The 27,439-nt window shown below is 39.9% G+C and overlaps 1 protein-coding gene across 3 annotated transcripts in view; it reads right to left on the bottom strand.

The window, feature by feature from the left end:
- Positions 1-401: 401 nt before the first annotated feature.
- LOC122836114 (c-Maf inducing protein) overlaps positions 402-27,439 on the bottom strand; it is a 38,991-nt gene continuing 11,953 nt past the window's right edge. For all 3 annotated transcript variants that reach the window (XM_044125808.1, XM_044125806.1, XM_044125807.1), the window contains 20 exons: positions 21,903-22,028; positions 17,967-18,017; positions 16,939-17,100; positions 15,798-15,839; positions 15,538-15,600; positions 15,363-15,443; positions 14,482-14,585; positions 14,302-14,406; positions 11,861-12,301; positions 9,820-9,885; positions 7,823-7,849; positions 7,691-7,739; positions 7,503-7,610; positions 6,766-6,882; positions 6,322-6,462; positions 6,047-6,094; positions 5,813-5,959; positions 5,622-5,727; positions 5,476-5,546; positions 402-5,093 (listed from right to left, as the gene is read on the bottom strand). In XM_044125808.1, the coding sequence (XP_043981743.1) occupies positions 5,040-5,093; positions 5,476-5,546; positions 5,622-5,727; positions 5,813-5,959; positions 6,047-6,094; positions 6,322-6,462; positions 6,766-6,882; positions 7,503-7,610; positions 7,691-7,739; positions 7,823-7,849; positions 9,820-9,885; positions 11,861-12,301; positions 14,302-14,406; positions 14,482-14,585; positions 15,363-15,443; positions 15,538-15,600; positions 15,798-15,839; positions 16,939-17,100; positions 17,967-18,017; positions 21,903-22,028 (2,109 nt within the window). In that variant the 3' untranslated portion in view covers positions 402-5,039. The remainder of the gene's footprint in view (positions 5,094-5,475; positions 5,547-5,621; positions 5,728-5,812; positions 5,960-6,046; positions 6,095-6,321; positions 6,463-6,765; positions 6,883-7,502; positions 7,611-7,690; positions 7,740-7,822; positions 7,850-9,819; positions 9,886-11,860; positions 12,302-14,301; positions 14,407-14,481; positions 14,586-15,362; positions 15,444-15,537; positions 15,601-15,797; positions 15,840-16,938; positions 17,101-17,966; positions 18,018-21,902; positions 22,029-27,439) is intronic.

The raw sequence follows: 27,439 nt of genomic DNA on the forward strand, positions 1-27,439 counted from the left end.
AGGGTCAAAACATGCAAAAAAATATTCTAAAACTAAAGAAAAATGGAAACAGTGGATAACTTATAAAATGTCAATAATTGCTGTAGATTGAATTGCTTTCCATACATAACTGGTTGCTGTCACTTAAGCTCAACTGTTAATTTAATTCTGATTTTTTAAATTCATTTAAAAAAAGGGGGGAAAGAATAAAAAGTAGATCAAAAAGTTTTTTTAATATGCAAAAACCACAACAGTAATTTACTTTTGAGATTTTTCTCTGGACAAAAAGTATTTCAGTTTCTGGTTCTTGCTCTTTTAAATAAAAGAAATGTTGAATTTTTATCCAGTTTTTGCATTGTTTTTCTAAGACATTTAATTTATTCTTAAAAGCCTAATAAGAAAACCCACACATGACTCGGTCAGCTGAAACATATTCACAGACATTTTATTTTTGATTGAAATTATTTCACATCATAGTTATTTTTCCTGTCAGAGCCTTTGTATTTTTATTACAACAGCCACACAGCAGCAGCAGCAATAATAATAATAATTGATAACAGTAATAATAACCCAGCAGAAAAAGCGGATCAATGCGACTGAAAAAGAGAGAAACGTGATGGGCGCCACTTTTCCAGCTGCAAACAAAAAACGTCCAGCCTGATTTTTCAGGTTGTGCCACATCTGGCTGCTTTTCTTCCTCACAATCTGATAAGATTTGACACAGATGTGTGTTGAAACTCTTAACAGATTGGCTACAATAATAATTAAAAATAACAAAACAGATGGCAGAAGAAATGAGGACAAAGCTCCACAGGATACAGAGACGAAACAGGAGAGAGGAGTCTCTATTCAACCACTGAAACCTCGACACGCTGCGGCCCAGAAGGCCCCACTTGTTTACAGGAACGGTTCTGGGAGATCCGCCTCATGCCTGCATGTTGGGAACCAAAACCAGGAGCCAGTTAGGTGAGAAAGTGCAGCATTCATATGTCTATTATGCTGGGAAATCACATTAAAGTAATTGAAACGTGACCTTATCACATTTCCAAAATAACATTCAACCATATGTTATATTAAGTGCATATTTTTGTCTTTAAATTGTTTTTGTATTTGTTTGATGCACTGTCACAGAATTTAATGTGTTTCCATTAGCTGCAAGCAGAAAAATCATCATAATTAACACAAATAAAGGCCTGAAAATGTTCATCTTTGTGCAAATAGTCTATATAATGTGTTTCACTTAATTATGGAGTTGCTGGAGTGAATAAATATTCTAATTTATTGATTATGACTCCTTATTTCCACCGATTCCCCTCTGTGTTTTAAAAGCTCGTTACTGGGGAATCAGCACCCCCTGCTGGTCATAATGTGGTAGTGCCAGGATAACAGGAATTGCGTGTTTTTAAATCAAATTTTTCTAAAAATCTGCTTAAACCGTTCTCTACATTAAGACAGAAAATTCCAAACGCATTTCCACTTTGTGTTAAACCTTCATATTACATGAAATGTTGCATTTAAAGCTACGTATAAGGATAATTTTGTTGCGCTTTTTTAATCTTTCAACCTAACTGGCTCCTGGCTGTATCAGCAAAGTTAAAGAATTAAATAAACATTCTTTTCTTCACCTCCCTCTTACCTGCTCCAATGAAAGTTAAAAAGTATTAAAGGATGAGCTAACGCAGTAAAATTCGAGCTGCTAATGTGGAACCACTGGGTCTCACCTCTGATATGATTATCTGAACAACATTCTTTAAGAAAAACGAGAAATATGTGCATTATCATTATTGTTTTATATAAAAAATGGCCACATTAAACGAATAAAGCTCAGCTACGGTCAGATCGGCTTTCATCAACCCCCCTTGAACTGGCCTTTTGAGGGATCAAATCCCTCCGTTTCAGTCGTTCATTTTCGGGAGATAAGTGATCAAACTCCCCGCCCCTTTTATCAGATTTTACAAACCTCATAAATATATATATATATATATATATATATATATATATATATATATATATATATATATATATATATAAAACAAATATAAGATGATGCAGCAACGCATACGTGCAAAAAAAACAAAAACAAAAAAAAAACCTAGAGTAACAACAACACAGAAAACAAGACTGATTAAAGTGATTAAATTATCAGGAGAGCTGAAAACCGTTAAAATAATATACATTAAAACATTTCCTTTTTTTATGATTACAGTGCACTTTGTGTGAAAAAATAAAACAAAAAACAAGGAAAACAACCACAAACAAACGTTAAGATGAAGGCAACACAAGCCTGCAGCTGAAATCAGGCTTAGAGAAGAAAAAAGGGGATGAAGAGGAGGTAAAGGACTCCAAAAAGACGATTATGTACACCGGTATGTACAGGACAACCGGAACCGAACCTTTCGGACCGTTACGGGTCGATACAGACAGCCTCGATGGCACTAAATAAATAGGAAACAAAACGTCTTGTCCTGTGGGAGAGGTCGGCAGGTTGACGCCAATAAATTAACCAGACAGAGGACGTCCGACGTGTGTTTGATACCGGAGGGGAACAAAAAGTTCAAAACGTTGGTTCCGAGGGAATGTAGCAAACAACTGCTCCGATCCAATATGTACACGAATGAATCCGTCCGGATCGTTTTCTCTCTTCAAAGTCGGAACAGTGTCGACAGAAGTTGGTTGGCTATAGAAGTTGTTTTTTTTTTTTTGGCAAAATTGTCCAACAACAGTTTGTTTCCAGAGCCAAAAAATGTCCGAGAGGACTTAACATAACGTCACTCGGGGTTTAGTGGTTTTCCTCTTTCGTCCGGATACAAATGAAAAAGAAAAGAAAAAGAAACAGCAGCCGCCATGTTTTCCCTCCCGAAAACAAGCGGAACACGAACGCATCCATTTCCAAATCTGGAAAAATATGTGCAAGATCATAAAAAATTCTGTTTTTTTTCCCATGTGACGAACATTAGGAGTAGTTTGTTTGTTTTCTTTAGGAAAAACTGAAAGGCCCAAACTCCGATAGAGTTCGGTCGGTCCGTTCAGGGAGCTACATCGGTTCGGAGACGAACGGCTATTGTGCAGAGCAAAGTTTCCGCTGCAAAATGAGTTTCTCCACCAGTAAATGCAAATTCAACACCATTAAATCTACACCAGACGCGGTTCTAGATAAAATGTAATCAATTAATAGATTTTTTTGTTTTTCGAAGATTACATTTTTGAAAAAATCTGGATTTTGATGTTGGTACGCCCAGGGCCGCCATCGTGTTTGGACAAGTCTTCAGTTTATTTAGATTTTGAACTTAGGGCCAACCTAAGATTGTTTTTTAATTATTTACGAGAATAAAGCTAGAATATTACAAGAACACAGCTGTATAATAATAAAGACAAAGTAATATGAGAATAAACCCATACTATAGCCATAATAAAGTCCTAATGTTAGAAGAAAGTAGTAATTTTATAACTCCTATACAAAAACTTAAAATGAGGAATGGTGACCGTCATCAAATTATCCAGTAGCAAAAATTTGAAATGATTGTGCAAAAAACCGTCTGTTTCAAGGAAATACTTGCTGAACTGGTTACATTAGATTTCGATAACCAAAAGATTTTTTTCTCATTAAAACAACTTTTTTTGTGTAATCTTGTAACTTATTGTGGTAAAATTGTGTCTTTATTCTGCTGATATTATGACTATATTCTCAAAATTAAACAATACATTTTTATAGCCTAGCTCCAATAATTCTGTGACTCTGAATTAAGTCACAGAAGAGATGATAGAAAATATTTTCTGTTATTATTATTCTTATTTTTTTTTTTATTTTAAAAGTGAGACAGATCTATTATTATCAAAAACTGGAACTGATTTAAAAAATCAGATTTTATTTTTGGCCATATTGCTCAGCCCTACTGTGATTTTATCTCAATACGACTGAAGCTAAAAGTGCAACAGTTTAACATTTATTATTATATTCATAGATAAAAAAGAACTTTAATTTCTGTGAAACAAATTTAGTTGTTTTTTTTTTTATCTGTTTTAGGAGTGGACTTGAATGTCCCATGGTGGTGTAATAATCTGGAGAAAAGCTGTCTTTTCTTCACGGCTTGGCCCATAACCTTGATCCAGAATTTCATGACAAGTTTCTAAATTGTGCATTTTTATAACCTGGACAAAAAAAATCCAGAAGCAGAATTATTCAGGGGCTGAAGTCCATCTGGACCATGGGTGGTTCTAGATGGGGGCTAACAGGGGACAGTGTCCCTCCAGATCTGGTCAGATATCAACAGTGTTATACATTATTTTATTAGATAAATGTAATAAAATTAAATTCAACATGATAATCTAAACTTCTGGATACAAAACAGAAAACTTAAACCTGACCCTTTCCAATATAACCATATTCAATAAGTTTGAGTCACGGCTTCTTGAAAATAACGTTTAAAATACTTTTTGTTTTATTGGTAATGTAATGGGGGTTTAACAAAAAATTGATTTCTGTCTCCATCTTTTCTGAATTATTATTAAGAAAACAAATATATGATAAATATTTAGAAAGTGCTGATTAAGTCTAGTGGTATTTCATGATATTAAAATTTGATTGTCTGATTTTAAGTTCATTTAATCTAGATTAAAACTCGTATTTAATCTAGAATACGATATTGTATTTGAATGCAGCCTGAGGTTATTGACGCTACATCAGGTCAGAACTGGTGGGAGGAACTCATCTTAGAGGGAAAACGGTTTCGGACACAACACCTGAACGTCTCCAGCGTTCATCACAGGGAGCCTCAAAACTCAGAGACCATTTAGGGCCAAGGACGGATGAAATGTGTGTGGCCCCTGTGCAGTCTGATTAAAACAGATCCTTAAAAAAGGGTGGAAGGGAGGAGGGATGAAACGTCCACGGAGAAATGTTGACCTTTCCTTCACGGCTGCACCCTGAAGTGGTTGAAGCTGAAGAAATCTCCTCCATACCTGGCTGGCGGAGAGGCGCTGAGGTTCGGGTCGATGCAGTTGATGGTGGGGTGTGTGTGTGTGTGTGTGTGATCGTGGATGGGGCAGGAGGCTGTGGCGGATCACCAGGCCTCCGTGTACCGGACATCAACGTCCTTCAGGTTTGGCAGTTTGGCCTGCGGAGAGAAAACCAGACTTAAAATCTGCTGATTGTTACATTATTAAGTCAAGTTTATTAGTAAAGCACATTTCAGCAACAAGGCAGTTCAAAGTTAGAGAGCATGTAGATATTAAATAAGAGGGGTTTCAAGAATTGAACCTTGGGGTACTCCACATGTGACCAAGGTATGCACATTTGTCAACAGCAAATTTGTCACGTTGAAGGTGGAAAAAGTAAAAAAATAATTTATCAGGGTCTTGATTTTCTAAGTAAATACAGGGATTTTGTGCTTCAGAACTTTCCAACAAAAACAACAGGATCAGATAAAGAGAAGGGATCCAAGGATTGAACCTTGGAGTCCTCCACATGTAACTTCTGCTCCAGCTGCCGGGAGTTACCTTGAGGTCTTCGTACGTGTCGGCTGTGAGCTTGGTGCTGTTCATGTTCAGGCTGCACAGGCTCTTCATGGCTGAAACACAAAAAGCAGCTCCATCAGCTACGGCTGCCAACGCATCAGAAGATTTATCAGCAAGCGATCTCTTACAGCTCAGAGCCAGCAGGCCGGCGTCGGTGACCGGCGTCTCACACAGGTTCAGGACCTGAAGGCAGGCCAGATGCTCGGATAACAACCTGAGTCCTGCGTCCCCGAACTGCGGAGCACAAAACAAACCACAGGTGAGTCATTTCACAGCTTCGTCCGCCTGCGGTTTGTTTCGCGTCGTAGCGACTGCAGACCTGAGTGGACCAGAGGTTGAGCTGTTTGAGTGACGGCAGCTTGATGAGCTGCTCCGCACAGGCACTGGTGACGTTGGTGAAGGCCAGGCTCAAGTTCTCCAAGTTCCCGAAGGAGCCTGAACTCAGCAGGCGGGCCAGATCTGCATCCTGCAGTGAGGAAGAGACGAAGCAAATGTTTTTATTGTCTGCCAGCCAGGAAGGAGAGTTGATTTAACAGACTGAGGGTGAACTAACCGTGGACTTGGAGGGCAGAGTCAGCCGGGTGGGACCTCCTTTTCTTTGCTGAAAAGAACAAAAAGAAAAAGTTGGAGTTGTAAAAAAATACACAGGATAAGTTTCTTTTTTAAAGCGCAGAAAACCAGTAGTAGGCACACTAATCTGCTAAAAGCAAAGCTAATCTTTTGTTTAACGCTTTACCTAACTTCGAAGACATTTAGCACACATGGGTTCCCCTAAATTAATTATTAAAAACATGCATCTTTCAGGGGAGAGTGGGAAGAGAAACTCACCAGCTCCTTCAGCTCCCGCTGACGGTCGCAGAGCTGCTCGTACATCCGAAAGCCCACCTGCGTGCTCTGCAGAGTGGAGATGATCTGCAGCTGTGTGTCTTTGTTCTCGATGATGTTGTACTCCAGCATCAGACACAAAATCTGAGAACACAAAGACAAAATCTGTAAAACTAATGGCTTTTGTCTCAGTAGGTTTCAGTGCTATTGAAACCTACTAAGAAATCTACCAAAAAAAAAATATTCTGGTAGATTTTAAAAGAAAAGAGACGAATGCAAATCTTAAAATGGTAAATGTAAGCTGCAACACAAAATATTAATGTCTCATAAACCAGGTGAAAAAAAAAGGTGCAATTCTGATCATCATGATCATCCCAGGAGGTCAAAGGTTGAGTAGGAAATTTCAGCCTTTAAGTGTCTAAAAAAGTGTAAAAATTGTATCCTGACCTCGACCATGGTCTGGTTCCCTCGCAGGGCCAGCAGCATGCAGGGACCCAACTTGTTCTCCGCCAGAGAGAGGAGGAACTTTTTTGTTTTGTAGCAGGAACCCATCAAGATGTGGACCTGCAGGAGAGAGGGAGGTTAACTCATTTCAATGGGAAAACATCAACAATAACATGGAAACCGGACAACGAAGTTACAAATCAATGCATGTTAGACATAAAACTACTGACAACAGTTCCTCACCAGGAGGGAAGCATCCAACTTCTGAATGAGTAGCTGTGCTTTAAGGTGCAAAATGGAGCCCTTGTAGAAAATTATTCCACTTGAGACTAAATTAATTCAGAGAAATAAAAAAAAGAGCTTTTTTTGCCAAGTTTGTGCACACAAACAAGGAATTTGGACTTGGTTCCACTTTGCTCTTATTGAAAACACTTTAATATGAACGTTGGACAAAATCAATAAATATATAAATGTATTTGTCTTTACAAAGGAGAAGGACAAGAAAGAAGAATCGTCTCTGTGGCAGCAGATTTTAGTGACTCGCGTTCTGTAGCGCTGACCTGAAGATAAAAGTCTAAACGGTTTGTGTCCAGGATGTGGGAAGATGTTATCCAATTTAATTCAAGCTTTATTAAAGACAAAGAATCCTGGTCTGTAGTAGCAATAAAAATATAAAACAAAACAGAATTTATAACGCTAATATTAGCATTCGTTTATAGCCTTTGGAGTAATGGCCTCACCATGCTAGCAAACAGCTCGCCGTCGTCATCACAGGCCACGCCCCCTGGGCTGTAGAGCTGGAACCAGCCATCTTTGCCCGAGCGCACGCTGAGCAGGCAGGAGTGAACCTGAAGGCCACAGGGAAACAGATGTTGCTATTTTTTCCTCCTCTGTTCTCTCTCTCTCACACAGAGGAGCAGCCACTCACCTCCTGCCTGGGATCCTCTGCAAACCTCTGGATGACGTATTTCAGCTCCCTGTGCATTCAGAGGAACAAGCGTCAGGCCCAGATGAAGCCACTGAGTTGGGTTTGCATACATTGCTACTTTCAGATACTTACTTTGTGAATTTGGAGTGAGCCAGAGCTCTGCAGGGAGGAGAACAAAGACAGATGTGTGAAACAGGAGAGTTTTTTGTTTCACCTGCAGTGACGAGACGCTGATGACACAAGTTCACAGGTTTCAGGAGGCCAACGAGCTCGTTATATTTTCCGACTGCTGAGAGTTAATTGTCCTCTAGAGGAAATTAGTGAAAGGTTCTGTATCACTTTGTTATTGCAGTCTGAGCTGCTGTCAACTTGCAGCACTTCAAACAGGCTGATTTCTGGGCTTTAACTAGGCCATTGTAACCTATTGATTTCTTTTATTTCTTAGTCTTTCTATTGTAGGGCTGCAGCTACTGATTATTTTAGCAATCGATTAATCTGCTACAAATTGGCATATTCTGCAGATTTTTTATTCAATCATAAATTTATGTTTAAAATACATAAAACAATGTAAATAAATAACTAAATAAATTTTTTTAATTAGAAAAATAAACATTTCATGGTCTAAAATGAAAAAATAAACAACTCTGCACTTTAGTTGACGACTATTTCAATAATTGAATAATCACAATTAATCTGAAGACTTTGCTTTCTTGCGAAAAAAAGAGATTTTCTTGTTTGAAATTCAAACTGCTAACACTCTACCAAAGCCCTAACAAGACTTTGAAAGAGAAAAAAAGACACACAGAAAACTCCAGTTAACAATTAATCAATTACTAAATCAGTTGACAATTATTGAAGTAATAAATTAATCACGATTAATCATTTGAGACTTATTCTATTGTGGATTTGCTGCTGTGTTTGAATTTTTTGCTCTGTGTCAGTGACTGCAAGCTGCCCAACCAGGAGCCTTCCTCCACCATGCACAGCTTGCTTCTGTGCATCATTGCCAAACATTCCTATTTTTCCTATTTGTTCTGTTTGGGGAGAACATCTGCTCCAAACAACCCAGTTGTTTTCCTATCATGGATCTTTACGTTTAACGTGCTAACTGTTGGGTTTGTGTTGTTCCAGCCACTCAGTCGGATAAATCAACCCTCTCCTCATGCGTGGCGAAGATGACTCATTTTATTGCCAGCTTGTTGCCCTTCCCAATGACGCCTAAAGCGCCAACAGGGCAGCAGTGGTGCAGGTGAGAAGCAGGTGCATCCCAGCGTTGGAGAAACAACAAAATGTTCAGCAGTCAACCCTAATGAAGCTCTGGGTGGGCCAGCCAACAACAGCTCTGGGCTGCTCCTGTCCAATAACAGCAGGCTCTCTGGGGGCAGGAAGGCTGGGACCGCTGCTTCACACACCTACGTCAGGAAGCCGGCCCCCGCAGGAGCCTCTTAGAAACACAGCTACATCCACAGCGAATGGAGCCAGAAGGAGGTTAGGTCATGGTTGCACTACTGGTGTTGGAGGGAAACCAACGTGGCAGGATTTGAAGCCAAATCAGAAATATAAAAGATTTGGAGGTTCAATAATTCCTTCAGAATCGTCATATTCAGACAATGACACTAAACTAGAAGAACCGCACCAATGCTCTAAAACATATTTTATAAATATGCTGCTATCAACTTAAAAACTAGTTGTGCTAACCCTAAAGCACTAATCAGAAACATCAGTACTGCTAACTGAAACGCTAGTTGCACTAACACCAAATCACTAAACCTAAACATCAGTTCCACCAACTAAAACTTTAGTTCTGCCAACCCTACAGCACAACATTAACACCTAGCATGATAACTAGCATAGTAGAGGAGGGTTGATGGTTTGACCTCATTTGAAAGCAGAATGTCGATGGCAAAATGGCTGAAAACAAGAGGCAAGGTGTTTTAATGGCCTAATCAAAGTCCAGACCTCAACCAGAGAGTTATTTCTTCTAAAGGTGGTTCTACAAGTTGCTTGTTTAATTCATTTCTCATAGTGAAGTGAAAACAAACAGAAGCGTCTCCTTGCTTATTTTATTCAGGAGCTTTTGACTCCTGAGTCTTTTAGGCTGAGCAGGAAGTGAGGATATGAGCACTCACTCTTTCGGGAACGGGATGGGCTGCAGCAGACTGGCCAGAGCCGGTCTCCAGTCATCGTAGTCCGACCTGAAAAATCACAAAAGAAAAGCAAGAAATCCATGAGGGCAATGCAAAGAGGTCCGTAGCATTTAAAAAAAAAAGACAGCAGAAAGTGAAACCCGAGCAGCGCTGCGATGACGCAGATTAACAGTTGGGCTGATGTAACAGAAGCTCTTGCAGCCTCAGATTACACAGATTAAGTAACTCCAGCTTTGTCACAAAAGCTACAACCCTACAAACACTGTTGCTTTTTAAGCCTGTCAGCTTAGTCTCTGGGTCTACGCCCTGCCGCCGCTCCACTTTCACCCTGTAATCAGCAGCGATCAGCCAGTCAGGGGGCTCACACACTTACCTTTCTCTAACTGGGACACTGACTGGTTTGCTGAAAGCATTTATCACTAAAGGAAGCGCTTTGTTAGTGTGTGTGTTTCCAGTTAGTGTGTGTGGATGACAGAGATTTTAACATAATGGCAATTTAACAGCTCAGTGTTCAGTTCAGCTTAAATGTTTACAAAATAAAGCAGGAGTTTAAAATTAGCTTTTTACTCCAAAGACAGAAACTGCTCTGATTGGTCAGCTTCTTCAGGCTCCGCCTACTAGAATGAACCTCTATGCTGTTTCTTACGACAAATAAATAAAATAAAATTAAGAGAAAACCTTGTTTTTGTACATGGCTTTAATAAGAAATAATACGAGAATAAAGTCATACTATGACTATTTTCGTAATATTCTGACGTTATTTTCAAAAAATATTAATGGCTCAGTTTATTAATGGCTTCTTCTCAATTCTATTTACTTGGCAGAAATTTTTTTCTTATTTTACTATCCATTATTGATGTGAAAATAATCCCATTCCCAAGTAAAACTGGAACATTTATTGAAACTGTGGGAAAGATCTTCAACTGTCAAAAAAACCTTCAGCTCTACTTGCCACTCAGGAATGTATTTTGTATTTTGGTACTAAAAAATGGCCAATTCCTGCGTCAAAGACTCACATACATAAATGAGAAAAGGTCACGATAAAGAAAACCTTACATCTTATCTGAGCAACATTAGCAACTACGTCCTGTTCCAATAGCAGAACTACCGTACCGCATACTTCTGTTCACAGCAAGAATGAACTTTCAACTGTACATGTCCAGTACGTAACTGCCAAGCACACAAGAACATATTAGAGTACTTTGCATTGAGAAAGGTCTTTTGTTGCGCCACACACTCACATACGTAAACGCAAAAGGGCCAAAGTACAAAATAAAAATAAATACATTTAAAAAAAATCATACGTCAGATATAATTTTCTGAGCACTTTTGAGTGTAGAGTTCCAGGAAGTCTAATAACATATTAAAGAAGAAATTACTCTGAGGCCACAATCGCCATGGAAACCAGAGGTTCAATTCCAAATCTTTTGTTTCCATGACGATTGCCGCCTTTCACAGGAAGCAGGGAGAAATGAGTAGAAGCCCTAAACAAACTGTTACTGTGTAACAAAATATGCATTTCTGACCGCAGAGGGTCAGAACTTTCTGATGGGCTCACATGGAAAATTATAAATGTGAATAATGTTTTATGTAGAAGGTAAAACGGGTTAAACAAAGCCCTCAGTTCTAGTCCAGACAGACAAAAATCAGAACTGAACTCTAATGGGACTGAATGAGGGTTTGGGTGTGTACTCTGCAGTTTGGGGTGATTTGACAGAAAACTGTAAGTTCTACAGCAGTGGGAGTCACAGTGGGTGAAAGTAGAGAAAAATACCTACGTTTTGATGCATAAACTGCTAATGTAGAGATGAAACTGTGAGCATGAAGGCAGTTTAAAAGAAAAAGATGGTAGTCAGAATCTAGATGTAACGTCATCAGTCTAAGCTGAACATTCTGTGGGAAAATCTGCAAAAAGTCCATTGAACTTAAACTGTGATTGATTAAACACTGTCAATCAATTCAGCTGAGTAAATGATGTTAATATGATGTTTTGTTGAAGTAGGAGCTAGTTGTGTGAACTCACAGCATCTTGAGGATGAGGGCGAAGCAGCCCAGCACTCGGTCGGCCTGCGCCGGCAGCTGGATGGACAGCGTGTTCACAGCCGGGCTGACCAGCAGACAGTCGATGAGGTTGGGCTCGCTGTCGCCCCCTGCAGGACCGCCCTTCCGCTTGGCGTTGGCCGTGTTGTTGTTCCGCTCCAGCTCCACCAGGATCTCGCTGGAGTTGACGATGGAGGGCGGAGGGGAGAGCGGCAGGCAGGGCGTCGGGGAGGAGATGGGGATGGACGGAGCCGCCAGGTTAGCGGGTGGAGACGGCTGGGGGGCGCTGGAGAGAGGCAGGATGGTGGAGGGAGGCGGCGTCGGCGGTTCTGGTCGCAGCAGCCGGAGCGGCATCGGCGGCTTGCGGTCGTTTTGCTGCTGGCAGCCGTTCCTGATCTCCTTCAGGCTGGGAGAGTTGTCTCTGCTGCAGGTGGGAGAAACATCACAAACCATCATGGCTGCGTCTAAACAGCAGGCTGATGCTCAAGTCTTCATGGTCTAGTTACTGCAAATATCTTAGTGCACTTGAAATAAGACAGTAACTTATAAGTAAGTTTTCAGCAAGATATACCAGCTTGTTTAAGCTCAATAATTCTTTAATACTGATTAAAAAAAAAAACTTATTCCATTGGCAGATTTTTGCTCTAAATGCATCGGAGAATTATCTTGTTATAAGTGAGATAACCCGCCAGTGAAACTAGTACTTTTTTATCAATATTGGGTAATTATTGATCAAAAACAAGCTCCTATATCTTGCTAGAATTAGTACTGCAGGTGGAATCTTTTTTGGGTGGAAGGATCAGAACTGAGCCGTGATAAAAGAGTATACAAGTCAGGAAACAAACAAAGAAAAGAAATGAAGCCGAGTCAAACTTTCCAACGCATGGTAAACATGGAAATGAGATAAGAGGGCAAGAGAGATGTAAACGGAGTCTGGAGAAATGGCTGCCACGGTGACGGTTCCCATGGCAACGGAAGCTCTGGGAGAAGAGAAGCTTTGGGGTTGAAGGTAATAAAGACCCAAAAGAAAACAACCGGAACCATCCAGACAAAAATTCCTGGAAAGAGGTCAAATGCCGGGTAAACAAGGCAGTGTTTCCATTCGGTGATGTAATTCTTGTTTTCATTTTATTCCTGTAATTTATTTCACTTTGCGAAAATATTCAAACAGCAACAGGTCGAATGTCTCAACAGTTTGGCTCATTGTTTATTTTTATTTTTTTGCAAAATAACTCCAGCTCAGTCAGATTGGGTTTAGAGTTAAATTCAAATTAAAATCTACTTTTGATGAACAATAGATGCAACATCATCTTTTCCGAGCTTTCCGCTCTCCTTCTGTTGTCATAGTAACTAGGGCCACATCCGTTCGTTGATCTATCCTCTAAAGTAAACTTTGGTGCGCACAAAATCTGCTTTTAATGTTGGATTTTAAAACAAATATAAATACACAAAGTGTTTTAAAATTAAGACAAAACTGGATTTAGTTTTTCTTGGTAAGAAAAACTAAATGAAGGAAAATGGCATTCCTTCATTTAACAAGAAAAAACATTTCAGGTTTTGGATGTATAATCCTGTTCCTAAAGAAAAAAAAAGATTATCTTTTTTGCTCAATTAAAATAGTTCATTCTTAGTTAATTGTTGAGTATGTAAAAAAATTAAAATAAAAAAATCTCCACCACAAAAGATGTAAAAAACATAACTTGGTAAGATGATGAAATGTGACTGAAACTGTAAAATTAAAATCTGAGAAAAGGAAATGTACTTGAAAGTACTAAAAACAAAGCGCTCCAACAGCTTTTTTTTTTCTTTTTTTACAGGATATAAAACATTTGTTTCATATGTATAACAAATTAAATTTAATATAGCTCAATAAAGAGTTTGTTGACAAGAAAAAACCACTAACAGCAGCTCTCATAAAAAGCCTCAGAGTTTTCTCCACAGTCCAATGATCATGCAATATATTTAATTATTTTCCATTTATTTCTTTCTCCTATAATTGCTTGTGTATTTTCTGTGGCGCTGCGGGATGCTGCAAATTAGTTTAGGGCTATAAATGGCATAATGTGGGTTTGATGACCGATCCGATTATGGGCTGCCTTCCTGGTAACAACTGGAAATGACTGTTTGTCCCGTTTCCTTCATATTAGAGCTGCAAGATGTGGGAAATTACCAGCCTGGGGTTTGTCTAATCAATGGAAACATGGAGGCAAACATCGCCACGGCTCCTCTGGGTCAACAGCTCTAGCTAAACACTGGGATCATAAAATGTGAGATTACAAAAGGGGTTACCCCCCAAACAGTCCGGAGAGGCATTCAGTGTGCAGCTACGGGTTATAAAAGGCAGTAATTAGCTTTAAAAGTGAAGCGTTTGAAGATTTAGCGTTTCTAGTGGAAAAGCAGCATGACTTTCAGGAAATGACTGACCTGTTGATGAACTCTTCATAGCAGGAGTAAATGGCCGCCAGGCAGACGGCCACCAGGTTGGGCAGCACACGGGGGTGAGGGCACTGCCCCGTCGGACCGTGCATGCTACAACACAACCATGTTTAATCCAGAGATTCTGCAGGCGGAACCACGTCTAAACGCTCAGAGAGGCTCGCTCACCTGTGGATAAACTTCTTAACCACCTCCATCCCGCCGTTCAGCTCGTTCAGAGCCAGAATGTACTCCTGAGTGAAGAGACGAAGCCGAGGGCACTTCCCAAAGTCCTGCCAGAAGAAAAGAAAAACACAAAGTTTGAGGATTACTAAGTCTTAGAGCTTTACTGAGAAAAAACTAAAAATAAGACATACAGAAATAATGTTGAGATAATATACCAAAGTCATAAAATTGTGAGAATAAAGGTGTGCAACAATATAGTCAAAATATTTCAAAAATACAGTCATAAAATTAAGAAATCAAGTCAAAACTGCGAGAATAAACTTGTGTGAAAATAGTCGAAATAACATAAAATAAAGTATCACAAAAATAAAAATCACAAAAGTACGAGAGTAAAGGCATAACACGAGGAGAATAAAACTGTAAAAAATTAAGTTGAAACAACATGACAATAAAGTCAGAAAATTATGAGAATAAAGTCGTAATGTTATGACTTTCATAACTTATATTTTGTTTTAAAATGATTTAAAAACATAAAACAAAAACAGTAATGAAAAATTTAAGATTAAATTATGGGATTAATTTTTTTTTTACTTTTGCATGTTTTTCCTTCATCTTTGCTCCAATTATCTGAGGTCCCCACACAGCGCCTCGCGTCCCCTCAGGGGCCCACGGGCCCTACATTGTAAAACACTGGGATATAATGTTTAATGGAAACAAGCCAACTACCAGTCTGCCATCCCATAAAGGAACTGGGCAGGGTGGGCCCACGCCGGGACAGGAAGTGGTTTTCACTGCTGAGACTCTGCAGCTGATAAAAGGTTTCCAGGTTCACTGATTTAAAACAAAACCCCCCTGAATCTTAGAGCATTTTCATGGTTTCTCACCATGTTGTGTTTGAGGATTCTCTGGACTACAGGCGTGAAAACTTCGATCACAACCATGGAGCGCGGCCGCTCCCGACAGTGCTGCAACAAGCAGAACAAGGAAGACTTCTTTAAAAAATCCTGAATCTGCAGAGTTCAACAGCTGAGCTGCTGCTGCTGCTGCTGCTGGTCTCACCTTACAGAAAAACTCGCACAGGTCGGGCGGCGGGTGGTTGTTTTCCAAAAGCGGAGCAATCGCCTGCAAAAGAGACACGCAGATAAATATTTCCATATGCTATCTGGTATTTACCTGGGCAGGGCGCCAGGCCGCAGGATCAGGTGAGCTGCACAAACACGGGCGCTCCGCATGCAGCCAGAAACACTGCAGGGGTCGACGTCCAGGGGGTCAAAGGGCAAAACGGCGGGAAGCTGGAGAGGTTTCACCTGGAAACTCACCACGATGATGTTCTCGTGATCCTGAGCGCTCAGGTTCGAGTTCTGCAGACAGGAAGAAATGAAAACTGTCAACACAAGAAACTACTGGAGCCAAGTTCACAAAACTGGAAAATTTTATCAAAATTTATGAAAATAAAAATGAAAAATTAGTTTATTGTTGATTTATTTTTGTTTACCTGCTCAATAATAAACTTTTTTTTAAAACAGTGTATCAGGAAAGAACAAAAACATAAAAACGCTTTAGACAATTTCCAAATTGTTTGTGTCATCAATCGTTTCCTGTTTTACTGCCCAAACTGTTTTTTTGGCCCTTAACTTGCCGTTAGGGGCCAAACAAAATCAGGCCACACTTTGGAAACCTCTGGCTCATTACAGCTGAAACAAGACAAAACTAACTGACAAATAACTTTTCAGCAACATATAGTAGCTCATTTTAAGTAAATAATTTCTTAATATTAATGAACAAATATTTTACTTATAACATGAAAAAATATGTTGTTATAACTGAAATAATCTGACAATTTACTTGTAAATTAGTTTAGTCTTATTTCAAGTGTTGTAATTTATTTAAAGTTTGTAAATGATTTAAAGTTATTAGTAGTAGTTTCTTTGCATAAGAAACTAGACAAAAATACTTTGTAAGATTTTGTGTTTTTGCAGTGCAGGTGTCCAGATGAATCGGTTATTGTGGGAAAAAACACCAGTGGAAGAAGAAACAAAGGTTGTAAACAGAAAAGGATCTGCATGCAAACTGCAGCTTCTGTTCTAAAATCTATGCACAAATATTTAAGCCCAGGCTAGAAGAAGCGATTCAGGAGCCAACTGGACTCAGGGACAGACGAGGGACAGACGTGGGACAGACGTGGGACAGACGAGGGACAGACGTGGGACAGACGTGGGACAGACGAGGGACAGACGAGGGACAGACGTGGGACAGACGTGGGACAGACGAGGGACAGACGTGGGACAGACGTGGGACAGACGAGGGACAGACGAGGGACAGACGTGGGACAGACGAGGGACAGACGAGGGACAGACGAGGGACAGACGTGGGACAGACGAGGGACAGACGAGGGACAGACGTGGGACAGACGTGGGACAGACGAGGGACAGGCGAGGGACAGGCGAGGGACAGACGTGCCTCTGCCAGCAGGGTGGAGATGATGTGCAGCGGGGCCTGGTGGATGGATTCGTCCTGCAGCGGGGAGGTCAGAGCCATGTCCACCAGCGCTCGGATCTCCTTCAGCACCACGTCCCAGCGGCTCGGGTTGTTCAGGACTTTACGGTATTTGTAGATCTTTTTCTGCAGGAGAAATATACAATCAGAGGAAAGGAACGTCGAAAAATCTGTTTGCTTCCTATTTCCATCCATGTAGACAGACCTGCCCCGAGGTTTCCAAACCTGTGGAGGGCTAGAAAGTTTTTATTTGTAATTCTTTGATTTTAGTCCAGCTTTAAATGGAATTTTTTTTATTTCCTTGTTGGTTAAATATGAAAGAGGATTGGGGCCTTTAAAAAAGAAAAATAATTATTTCTTAGAATTTTTGGCTTTTTTCCTCAGAATTCAGAGAAAAAATTCAGAATTTCAAGAAAAAAAGTCAAAATTCTCAGAAAAACAAAACAAAACAGGATTCTGAGAAAAAAGCTTGAAAATTCTGAGGAAAAATTTAGAATTTGAGAAAAGACAGAATTCTGAAAATAAGTCAAAATTCTGAGAAAAATAATCAGAATTCTGACTGTTGATCTCAGAAGATTAAAGTCATAACTGTGAGATTAAAGTAATTTTTTTCAGTGGCCACTAATCCTCTTCCATAAAACAAACTAATTTTCTTACTGTTAAACTGTTATTTTTACAGATTTAACTTGAAACCCCATCAGAAAGGTTGGATCAAAACAACTTTAAATGCATAAGTCTAAAAAAGCAGCAGCGTATCAAATATTATCCAGTATAATTTATTTCCCTCATGTTTAGACCTCCGGACACACATGGATTATAAATCCGCAGCACAGGAAGCGACGGTGTCGGCTTCAGCTGTCGGCAGGTTTTACAGGTCAGATCGGTGACAAACTGAGCAACAACAGCAGAAACCTTTTCCTGAATGAGTCTGGGAGTGAGGAGCTCTGTAACCAAACTGACGAATTAATAGTTAAAGACAACAGAAAGCTCACCTTCCACTGCAGGGAGTGAAACCACTGGTCCCTCAGGTAGCTGTTGGCAGCCTGCAGCGACACGGAGACAAAGAGAGCGTCAGGTCCAAATAAACAAAAACTTTTACATTCACATGAAAATAACAAACTGGTGAGAAACTTCTTCATCAAACCTCATTTGTTCTTTTTCTACACATTAGTTCACCGCTTTGGTTTGACATTTGGTCTTCAACTTTTTATTACTTTTTGCACATTTGCTATGATGCGTAACCGTGGCAGCAAGTTATTTATCCTTTCTTGTCAATTTGGAGCAGCTGATCAGGGTGTCCAAAGCTCATATAATACCTCAACTTTGACCCCAAAGTCCAGAGAAGCTGAAAAGGAGCAGAGAGAGGAGGAGGAAGTCCAAAGCACCTCTTCCAAAGATCTCATCCCCTAATCCAACATCTCTCTGACCGGGTTTTAAAGGACTTTTTCAGCTCAAACTCAAATGTAAAACTTTTTAAGACCATTATAAATTCAAAACCTATATAAAGACAGAAATGGAGAATCCACTGCAAAAAAGAAAACCTTACCAAATATTGTTGGTCCAGTTTCTAGTGCAAATATTTTAGTACACTTGAAATAAAAGAAAACTATTTTACAAGTAACTTTCAGTTAGAAATAGGAGATTGTTTTATAATAATTCCCCAATATTGATGAAAAATTATTAGTTCCACTGGCAGATTATTTCACTTATAACATGGGAAAATTTTTTTATTTTAAGTGAAATAATCTGCCAGTGGAAATAATATTTTTTCTTGAATATTGAGGAATTATTGTAAAAAAAAATTCTTAAATCTCTCTGAAATGTTAGAACTCTTGAAATAAGACAAAACTAACATTCAGTAAAAACTGGACCAAAAATACCTGGTATGGTTTTGTGTTTTTACAGTGTGGATTTAAATACTAGACAACTAAGACTGTTGAAATAAGCCATTAATTGCATGATCAATTAAACTTAGTTTGATCATTTCCATTTTGATGGTTGATACTTTTTGAAAGGTGGGTTCTTTGTTTCAGAGACTTTGTAATTATTTTATTTGTGGTTTTGGTTGTGTGTGGTTTTCATTTTCTCTTTAGATTGTTTTATGTTGGATATTTAAAATGTCTTCCACTGTTTGTTGAGGGTGAACTTCCATTTATATGACATTTTTAATATGTTACTTGAAAATTGTCTCAAAATAACGTGTCATTGTTTATCGCAATAACTACCGAGACAATTTGTCTTCAAGCAAAATTAGTTTTCTGACAAGTCTAGATAAATAAAGTACTGTTGAGTTGAAAGCATACAAATGGCCTAGTCAAACTCCGTAATTAAAAGCAGTTGAAAATCTGTGGGAAGAACTGAAAGTTGCTGCTCGCCGCTCAACATCAGATCAGATCAGATCAGATCGTCTTCAGCTATTTTCCATAACTTTCAGTCTGTTTATCTTGTAGCTGTAACCGAGACGAACTTTGTTCTGCAAAGTATTCACTCAAAAGGGGTTGAATACATAATGCACCCAAAAAAGGAACAAAAGCTCAACTTAACAGATAAAATCCAAACAAAATACATCAGTCTGTAGCATCCCGCGAATGAATAAGGGGCATGAATGCAAGACAAAAACATGAGGTTTCCTGTGAGCTTCCTGTGTGAAACAAAGCTGCTGCAGCGCATCCATAACAGACCTGGATCAACCTGCAGCGAGACATAAATCTGCCCGTTTAACGACGATCCTGCGAGCTTCACCTCTGACCGAGACATGCCTGCTTCGACGAGCCAGTGTTTACACAGCCGGCGGGGCCGTAAATAACTCATTAGCGTCTCTAAATCACAATCGTCTTTGACGCCGCGGAAAGGGGAACTGTTGCTGCGACGCAAAGGAGGAATCATTTCACCTGTTTCCTGCCTGCCTGCGTCCAGAGCGGTTTGCACTCCTCAACACAAACAGAGTCATGTTTGGTGACTTTAAGCCGACCGACTGCTGTCAAAGAAAAAAGAAAAAAAAAAAGCACAGGAGCAGCAAGGGCGCGGTGTGTGTTTGGAGAAAGAAATGGTCCGTGTTATGGACGGCCAAGCGGGGACAGTGTGTCCAGCGCCGTGTGAGAGCTGCTGCTGAGGTCAGGGGGAGAAAACCGTGTCAGGACGATAAAATGTTTCTAGGAATGATGATTCAAAATACCACAAACAGCTAAAGATAATCTCAGAAACAACAAACAGGGACAGGAAACGACTCAGGAGAAAGACCAGAAAACAGGGCTGAACGATACGGCTGAAAAACGCATCTGGATGCTACTGAATACTTATCAAATTCAATGTTTATTGACTAGTTTTTTGTTTCAAATACCTGAAATGTTGCCAAACTATCCACAGTTAGTTTGGTCTATCCACAGTTTCCACTTCATGCTTTTATTTTTTATTTTTCATGCAATCACAGAACCTTAAACTGCTGCTGCGCAAGTTACTCCAGTTGTTGCTAGGAAACCAAAGAGTGAGTGAGTTGAAGCCATCAACCTAGCTTAGCTCGCTGTGAGAGGTTGAGTAGCTGAAGTGTTTCCTCTGCCTACATCTCCCATGATGCTGTGCGGTTCTGGAGTTCAGTGAATATTCCACAGATTGAATATTCATTTAAATCTCCATCTACTGATATTGATCTCATACTTGTAGCAACATATATTACTATTGATTTATTGTCCAGCCCTACAGGAAAGACAATTACATGAAGACGTTACAGCGTCTTCAAGGTTTGGTTAAAGTGCTAATCTCTGTGGTCAATCAGCCCTGGTTGTCTTTAAGGCTGCCATGAATCTCTGAGGTCGTCCAACACCTTGTCGAAGTCACCAGGTGTCTCCCTCAGTGTTTATTTGTTGTTGTTTTTTTTAGTCCCTTAGGTCATCCTGTGTCTTTTTGATTAGATCACTGAAATACACGCAGCAAGTAAAATGATCAACATATCAAAACAAAGAGGGAAGATGCAAATGTCAGCCCAGCAGTTCTTCTGGACAAAATGGAATTAAATCTCTTATTGAGATAATTCCAGGGTTTATAATAAATCAATTGTATTTTAATTGAAAACCATATGATCGACAAAATAAGCAACATTCTCAGTTCAAAACCCTTTTTACTGCCAGGTTATTAAATAAATTTAAATCCAATTTAATGTGTTTATTCCTGTCCCTGATTAAAAATGTCTCCAGAAGGAGCAAGATGAGAGTTTAATGTTATTAAATCACAGATTTTAGATACTTTGCTGAGTTTAATGTTATTAAATCACAGATTTTAGATACTTTGCTGAGTTTAATGTTCTTAAATCACAGATTTTAGATACTTTGCTGAGTTTAATGTTATTAAATCACAGATTTTAGATACTTTGCTTAGTTTAATGTTATTAAATCACAGATTTTAGACACTTTGCCGGCTCATTGTCTTTGACCAACGACAAGAGAAATCTGACGAAACTCCATTTTTGTTTACAAAATGAAGGAAGTTGCGCTCAGTGTTTTCTTCAAAGGTTTTCAAGAGGTTTTAAAAATCTACCTAGCAACATAACTAGCTAGCTAGATCTTTTAAAATGTCGTTATTCTCTATAGTTTTCAGGATTTATTATCCATTTCTGCCTACATTCATTCAATTATTAATTATTTCTTTTTTATATTATTTAATTAGATTTTTTCCATAGATTTGTTTACAAAGGCATATTAGGGCCACTGTAGATAGAAAAAAAAAAGTTTGCTAATTTGATATCGATAAAAAATACTTTATCTCGATCTTTGTGCTTATAACTTTTCACCTTTTTGTACCTATTTATCTTTTATGTGATTAACCAGGAGGTTTTAAACATGTTTTTGGTGTTGTTTTGTGCTACAGAGGTAGCTGACGTTGGGTTCTGCAGGTTCAAGGAGTTGATTTCCATCCTCCTGGTGTGTGTGAATCACCTGCAGCAGGATGGTGCCTCCAGGGATGCTGAGCTGGATGCAGTACTTGGGAGCATTGTCCCAGGAGAGGAGCTGCAGGTCCTCTATGGAGCTGTAGGACAAAGTCGTCTCCATGTAACCGGTGGGCTGCAGGCAGGGCAGAAAGAAGACAACAGCGTCAGCCTGCATGTTGTTGACAGTACAAGATGTCTGCTGGAGCAGAGCCAGAGCAGAAACAAGGCTTTTATTTTTCCTGCCAGTCAACTGGAAAGACAAAAAGAAACATCTCCTAACCCGAGCCGCCCTGAGCAAATTAACCTGCAGGTACTTTAGTCGGTGTAATCAGCCGGTGATGCTGTGTTCACACGTAGAAAACCAGGTGGAAAAACTAACTGAACTGAGGAGGAGAGGGAAGCAGCGATCCCAGACCGTCCCAAACACTGACAAATTACCACAAGTTTCCGGACGCAAGAGAAATATGCATGTGTGCGTTCGTGACCCAAGCAGATAAAAATATCAAGAGCAAGTCAAAACCACAAGGAAACCAAGCTCTCCCTCCTCAACCCATGGGAGGAGTTTCACAGAAATGTTTAAGGCAGCTCTATAATAAGAGCCACAAATGATTCACCGCTGATTCTGCAGACATTAGCGTCATTGCATGATTTAGCTTGCAATTATTGTTGGTGGGAGATTAACACAAAAAGCCAGAGCAGACGTCATCTGCAGAAGCTTTAGCTGCTGCTCTGCTCTTTAACAATTACCTGTTTATTATTCTTTTACTTTTCTTCTTTTTTTTTTTTTTTTTTGCTGCCCAAGAGTTCACAGAGTGGGCTAGTATTTATGATCCCAAAGGAGGAGAGGCACAAAGACGCGCTGAAAACGACAGCAGATGAAGCAGAGCGACACGCAATCAGGTTTTTAAGGAGTGCTGATGTGAGAGAACTGCTTAACTGTAAATTACATCTGACCAAGTTCCCATAAAACCAGTTATAAAAGGAAGCAGAAGATAGTTTAGTGGCGAGATGAGCAGGGAGGAGGACATCCTCTGTAGTGGATCTAATGTCAGAAACTTTCAGGTCTGGTAATTCCTGCCTTTTCTGGGAGCAGCAACAACAACTTAAAGCCCCAAACAAACAGTGAGGCGTAAATATTAAAAACATTCTCCAGCAGTGAGTGACTGAAAAGCAGTCAGATTTCTATAGACGTGTAAATCATTCCAGATTTAAAACAAAAGTTCTGCCAAGCTGTCTAAATCCTTTATGCTCAAAGGAACAGAGTGTAAAACATGGATTTGGGTCACAGTGTGAATGTAGCCTCAGCTGCCTGGGTTTCTCTGAAATAACAAAAACTATAACAGAATTATTAGAAATGTATACAACTTTTCAGTACTTTGAATTGACTCAGACTTTCCTGGACTAAGAATTATGATTCTTTATAGAATAGATTTTTTTTCTTGCACCTCTAAACTGTACACGTTTAAAAAGCAGAAGTGGAGCCTCCTGCACAGCCAACAAGAATGCAGCAAATGGTTTCTGAACAAGTCTACAAAATACTTGGGTTTTTTTTTCAGCAGCCATTGTACATCGCATACAGCAGTGAAAGAAAACAAATAATTATGTAATTTGCTATTTTTAATAGCGATTAGCATTGTTAGCACAATTACCATCTCCATCTATTTTCCCTTCAGGCTGCAATGTGAACGTAGCCTTCCTGAGGGCCAAAATCGGCCCCCGGGCCACACTCTGGACACCCCTGACCTAAACCGTTCAGCTGGATTGGGTTCTCTCTCCTTCTTTCATGTTTTTCTCACAGAAACTCGCCCGAGCCGCTACATGAAAGCGGCTCGGCGACTCCAACAGACAGGCGCTCCTCTTCTGTAATTGCGTCCTTCTCTCGCTCTATAGAGCAAACAGCTCCCTCCTCCTCCCTCTGCTGAAGAACAAACACGCTCCTCCTTCATGTGCACATCCCTCTGCAGCTCATAGACCGCTGGCTGTCTCCACGCGCAGGATTTTCATTACAGACCACGTCCACGGCAAATATTGGTTCAGGGGAGATGTTTCATTTTCTGTGGAAGAGTAAACGCCGGCTGCAGTCTTTCCGTCTGCAGGCCGCCGAACCGGGTTTTGTTTTGTTTTGTTTTGTTTCTGCGCCGCACGACTCAGTAATGAGATGAAGAGCAGAATATGAAGCGGGAGATAAATGGCACCGCATCTCTGAAAAGGCAGAGCAGAACGAACAGAAGGGACCTCAATTTTCTGATAACCAGCCGAGGTTGCCATAGATACAACATCCTGTACAAGAGCGAGCGCCGGCCCCTCTCCTCCTCCATATAACCGTTTTTCTGCTCCCAGCCCTCGTTTTTCCCCTTACTCCGTCTCTTTTCACTTTGCCTTTCATCATAAACGAGGGATGAAGGAGCCTCCTGCAACTCTCGGCTCCTTTGCTCTCTGCAGCGTTGCCATAGAAACAAGAGGATGGAGATGTATGTTATGCTTTTCCCCCACCGTGAGAAGCAGACGGAGCAATGATGAAGACAAAAAACAAAAAAAAACGATAAAGGGAAGAGAGGACATAAGGCAGATTCAAAACCTGAGAGACGTTCTGGGAAATGTTCAGTCACATGAAACATTGTTTTAACAATTCATCCGACACAAAAACAGAAATGTTCCTAAAACGCCACATCCCCAAAATAAACTGGAGTTTTAGTTTCCAGAAAACTCAGTGTTTTCTGGAAACAGAAGCCTGTAAGTTGCAACAAAAAACCCCAAGCGGACCACAACCCGGCCATCAGCCAACTGTGTGCTTTGCTTCTGCCAACTTTATGACTCTTTTTGGTCGTTTTGAAACCAGTTCTTGCCAGTCTGGTGTCTGGTTTTGGCCAACTTGGCACCTGATTCAGGAATTGTGTATAATTAGGTCAAGTCTTGCTCTCCTCCCTTTAAGAATGCTTTGGGATTTATTTCCATTCTGGGTTTAATTTCATTAAGTTCTGCACCAATTTGGGTCAAATTTTGTGCCTGATTTTGGACGTTCCAGAGTGAATGCTGATGAATTACGCATCTGCAGCTCAAATTTTGTGGATGAAATTCTCAGCTCCACCTGTTTTGCCTCATTTCGAACATTTTTGAGTTCAATTTCAATTTGGTTGGCTCAACATCTCATTCTTTTGTTGGACTGAGCTCAATTTCAAGCAACCTTAATTCTTACCAATTTAATCTAGTTTGGTGTCTTGCTTACAATTTCCCACAAATATCAGTTTAATTTATGCTAAATTCCAGAATATTTTCCATTTAATGTGGACACATTGGACTAACATTTGGACCAGATTTCTGCCACATTTGTCTCAATTTGACTTCATTCTTGTCCATTTCAGCCAATCTGGGTTTCCCCCTCTGCTACACAGACTTTGGCTGACTTTGTGTTGTACTCCATACTGATTAGCATAAAATTTTGGTACATTTTAATTAAATTTAATCCGGTCCATTTGGCATCTCACCTCGGCTCATCATGATAACAAATTTTGCTGGACAATAAATTGTCCCAGAAGTTATTCAGGAAAAATTATCGTGTGGTTCTGAGACCATTTTCAAGTAGTATCATAGTAATGGCATAACAATCCCAGAAAAGATTCTCATAGATCAATTAACTTTAAATTTTAATGGATATTAAAATATCACTAGACCTGGAAGACATTTTAAATATCCACAATAAATTAACAACAGAAACGACAAATAAAATGAATTATGATGCCTGTAAACCAAATTATCCTTCAAAAATATATCCAGTTGAGACCAAAGCAACTTTCACCCTCATTTTGGTACATTTTATGGTTCCGTTTTTAGGCAAAAGTAAGAACTGAAAACTAAAACCTTCTGCACAACTCAGCACTCTTTCTGCGATCATCATCTTCCTGATTATATGAGCAACATTTGCTGAGTTGCAGGAAAACTTGGATTTTTCCCCCCCCCGTCTTCTCTGGATGACTCACGAGGAAACACTGGAGCACCAGAGAGGAAAGAGAAACCAAAGCGGAGGAAGATGAGGAGGAGACCAGCAGCTGACCGAGGAGAAACCCAACAGGTGTTCAGCTCGCCACTGGAAAGGTCAAGCAGCCATTTTGCAGGTCAGCTGACCAAACCAAACACAGCTGGAACAACAAAACCACCAGGGTTGTTAATGATAAAGCACCTGCCGGGTCTTTTCATTTCAAAGTCACTTTAGTCGCAGTTTCACTAATAATTCTTGTTCCTGAACAGAAGGTGATTGCTGCCAGACTTCGTCACACCTCATGCAAAGCTGCGGCTCTCGAAGCGACGGAGTCACTTCCTTCCAGCCATCGGCGGCTCCAACCTCTCCATCTGCTACAGAGGGGCGTAGACCGCCGTTTGGCATGACGACGCAGCTGTGAGGTTTGACGTCTGCAGCTGCGTGGGCGGGCGCAGCTGCAGGCTTCTGTGAAGAAACGACTCCGAGAAAGTTTCAGCGTCACCCGAGACAGGAAGTAAGAACGTAATCAAGAACTGAAGCTGCAGCAGGACGATGCATACAGGAACGCCACTTCGCACTTCCTGCAGGAGAGCAGCAGCAGTTTCTGCTCAGTGTTTTCCTGCTGTGATCAGTATAAACACTTTGGCGTGCAACATCCAGGAAACATTCAGGGTCTTCTCAGAAACATAAGCATTTCAACCCGGGCCCACACTCCCGCGTGGTTTTTTTTTTTGACAATGTATCAAGTTTCTACGGCTGCAAATGAAGCTACTAACTTCACGCTGAATAAATAAAGAATAAAGAAGCGCGGAAGCAAACAAGAACATGACCCTGGTTTCCACTGGTGGGCACACTTCCCCCACTCCATTAATGGCAGAGCTGAGGTTTCATGTTACACCTCAGCTAACTTTTAAAACCTCTAGCGCACTTAGCTTCCCCTAAATTATTTTTCCCAGATTAATTCTAAAGCACCAACTTGTAATAAATGTGGTTGTTTTATAAACATCACTTAGTTAAACGTTTATATTGATGCTCTTATTTCAAAGTGGATTAAAACTGTTTACTCAGCACCTCTATTTCCTCTCCATTTTTGTTTTTCAATTTTATTTAAAGCATGAAACATCATGGAACAAAATATAAACAGGAAAAAAAAAAAAAAAAATATATATATATATATATATAAACAAAGGGCATCAGAAAAGATGTAGATTGGGTCAAAATCAAACTGCTTGACGGTTGTAGCCTTTCGAAGAAAAGATTAAATTTAATTTGAAGTTAGCGCTTTAGCATTAGCTTCCTCTATTTAATGTTTAGCTCTGCTAACGCTTTAGCGGAACTAATGTTTGTGATTACAGCTTTAGGATTAGCCTAGCTTACTTTAGTCAGCCGTGCTACCACTGCTGGTTGCTATGGCAATTCCCTCCTTTTCTGAAAAATGAAGGAGAAGAGCACAATACTCAGAAACGGAGACGAGCATTTACCGCTTAAACTGTTACTGTTACAAACTACAAGCCAAATTGAAGAAGTGAAGTTATTAAACTGTGTCAGAGCCAAATGTCAGACATGCA

This window comes from Gambusia affinis, linkage group LG08 (assembly GCF_019740435.1).
Source record: "Gambusia affinis linkage group LG08, SWU_Gaff_1.0, whole genome shotgun sequence".
NCBI lineage: Eukaryota > Metazoa > Chordata > Actinopteri > Cyprinodontiformes > Poeciliidae > Gambusia > Gambusia affinis.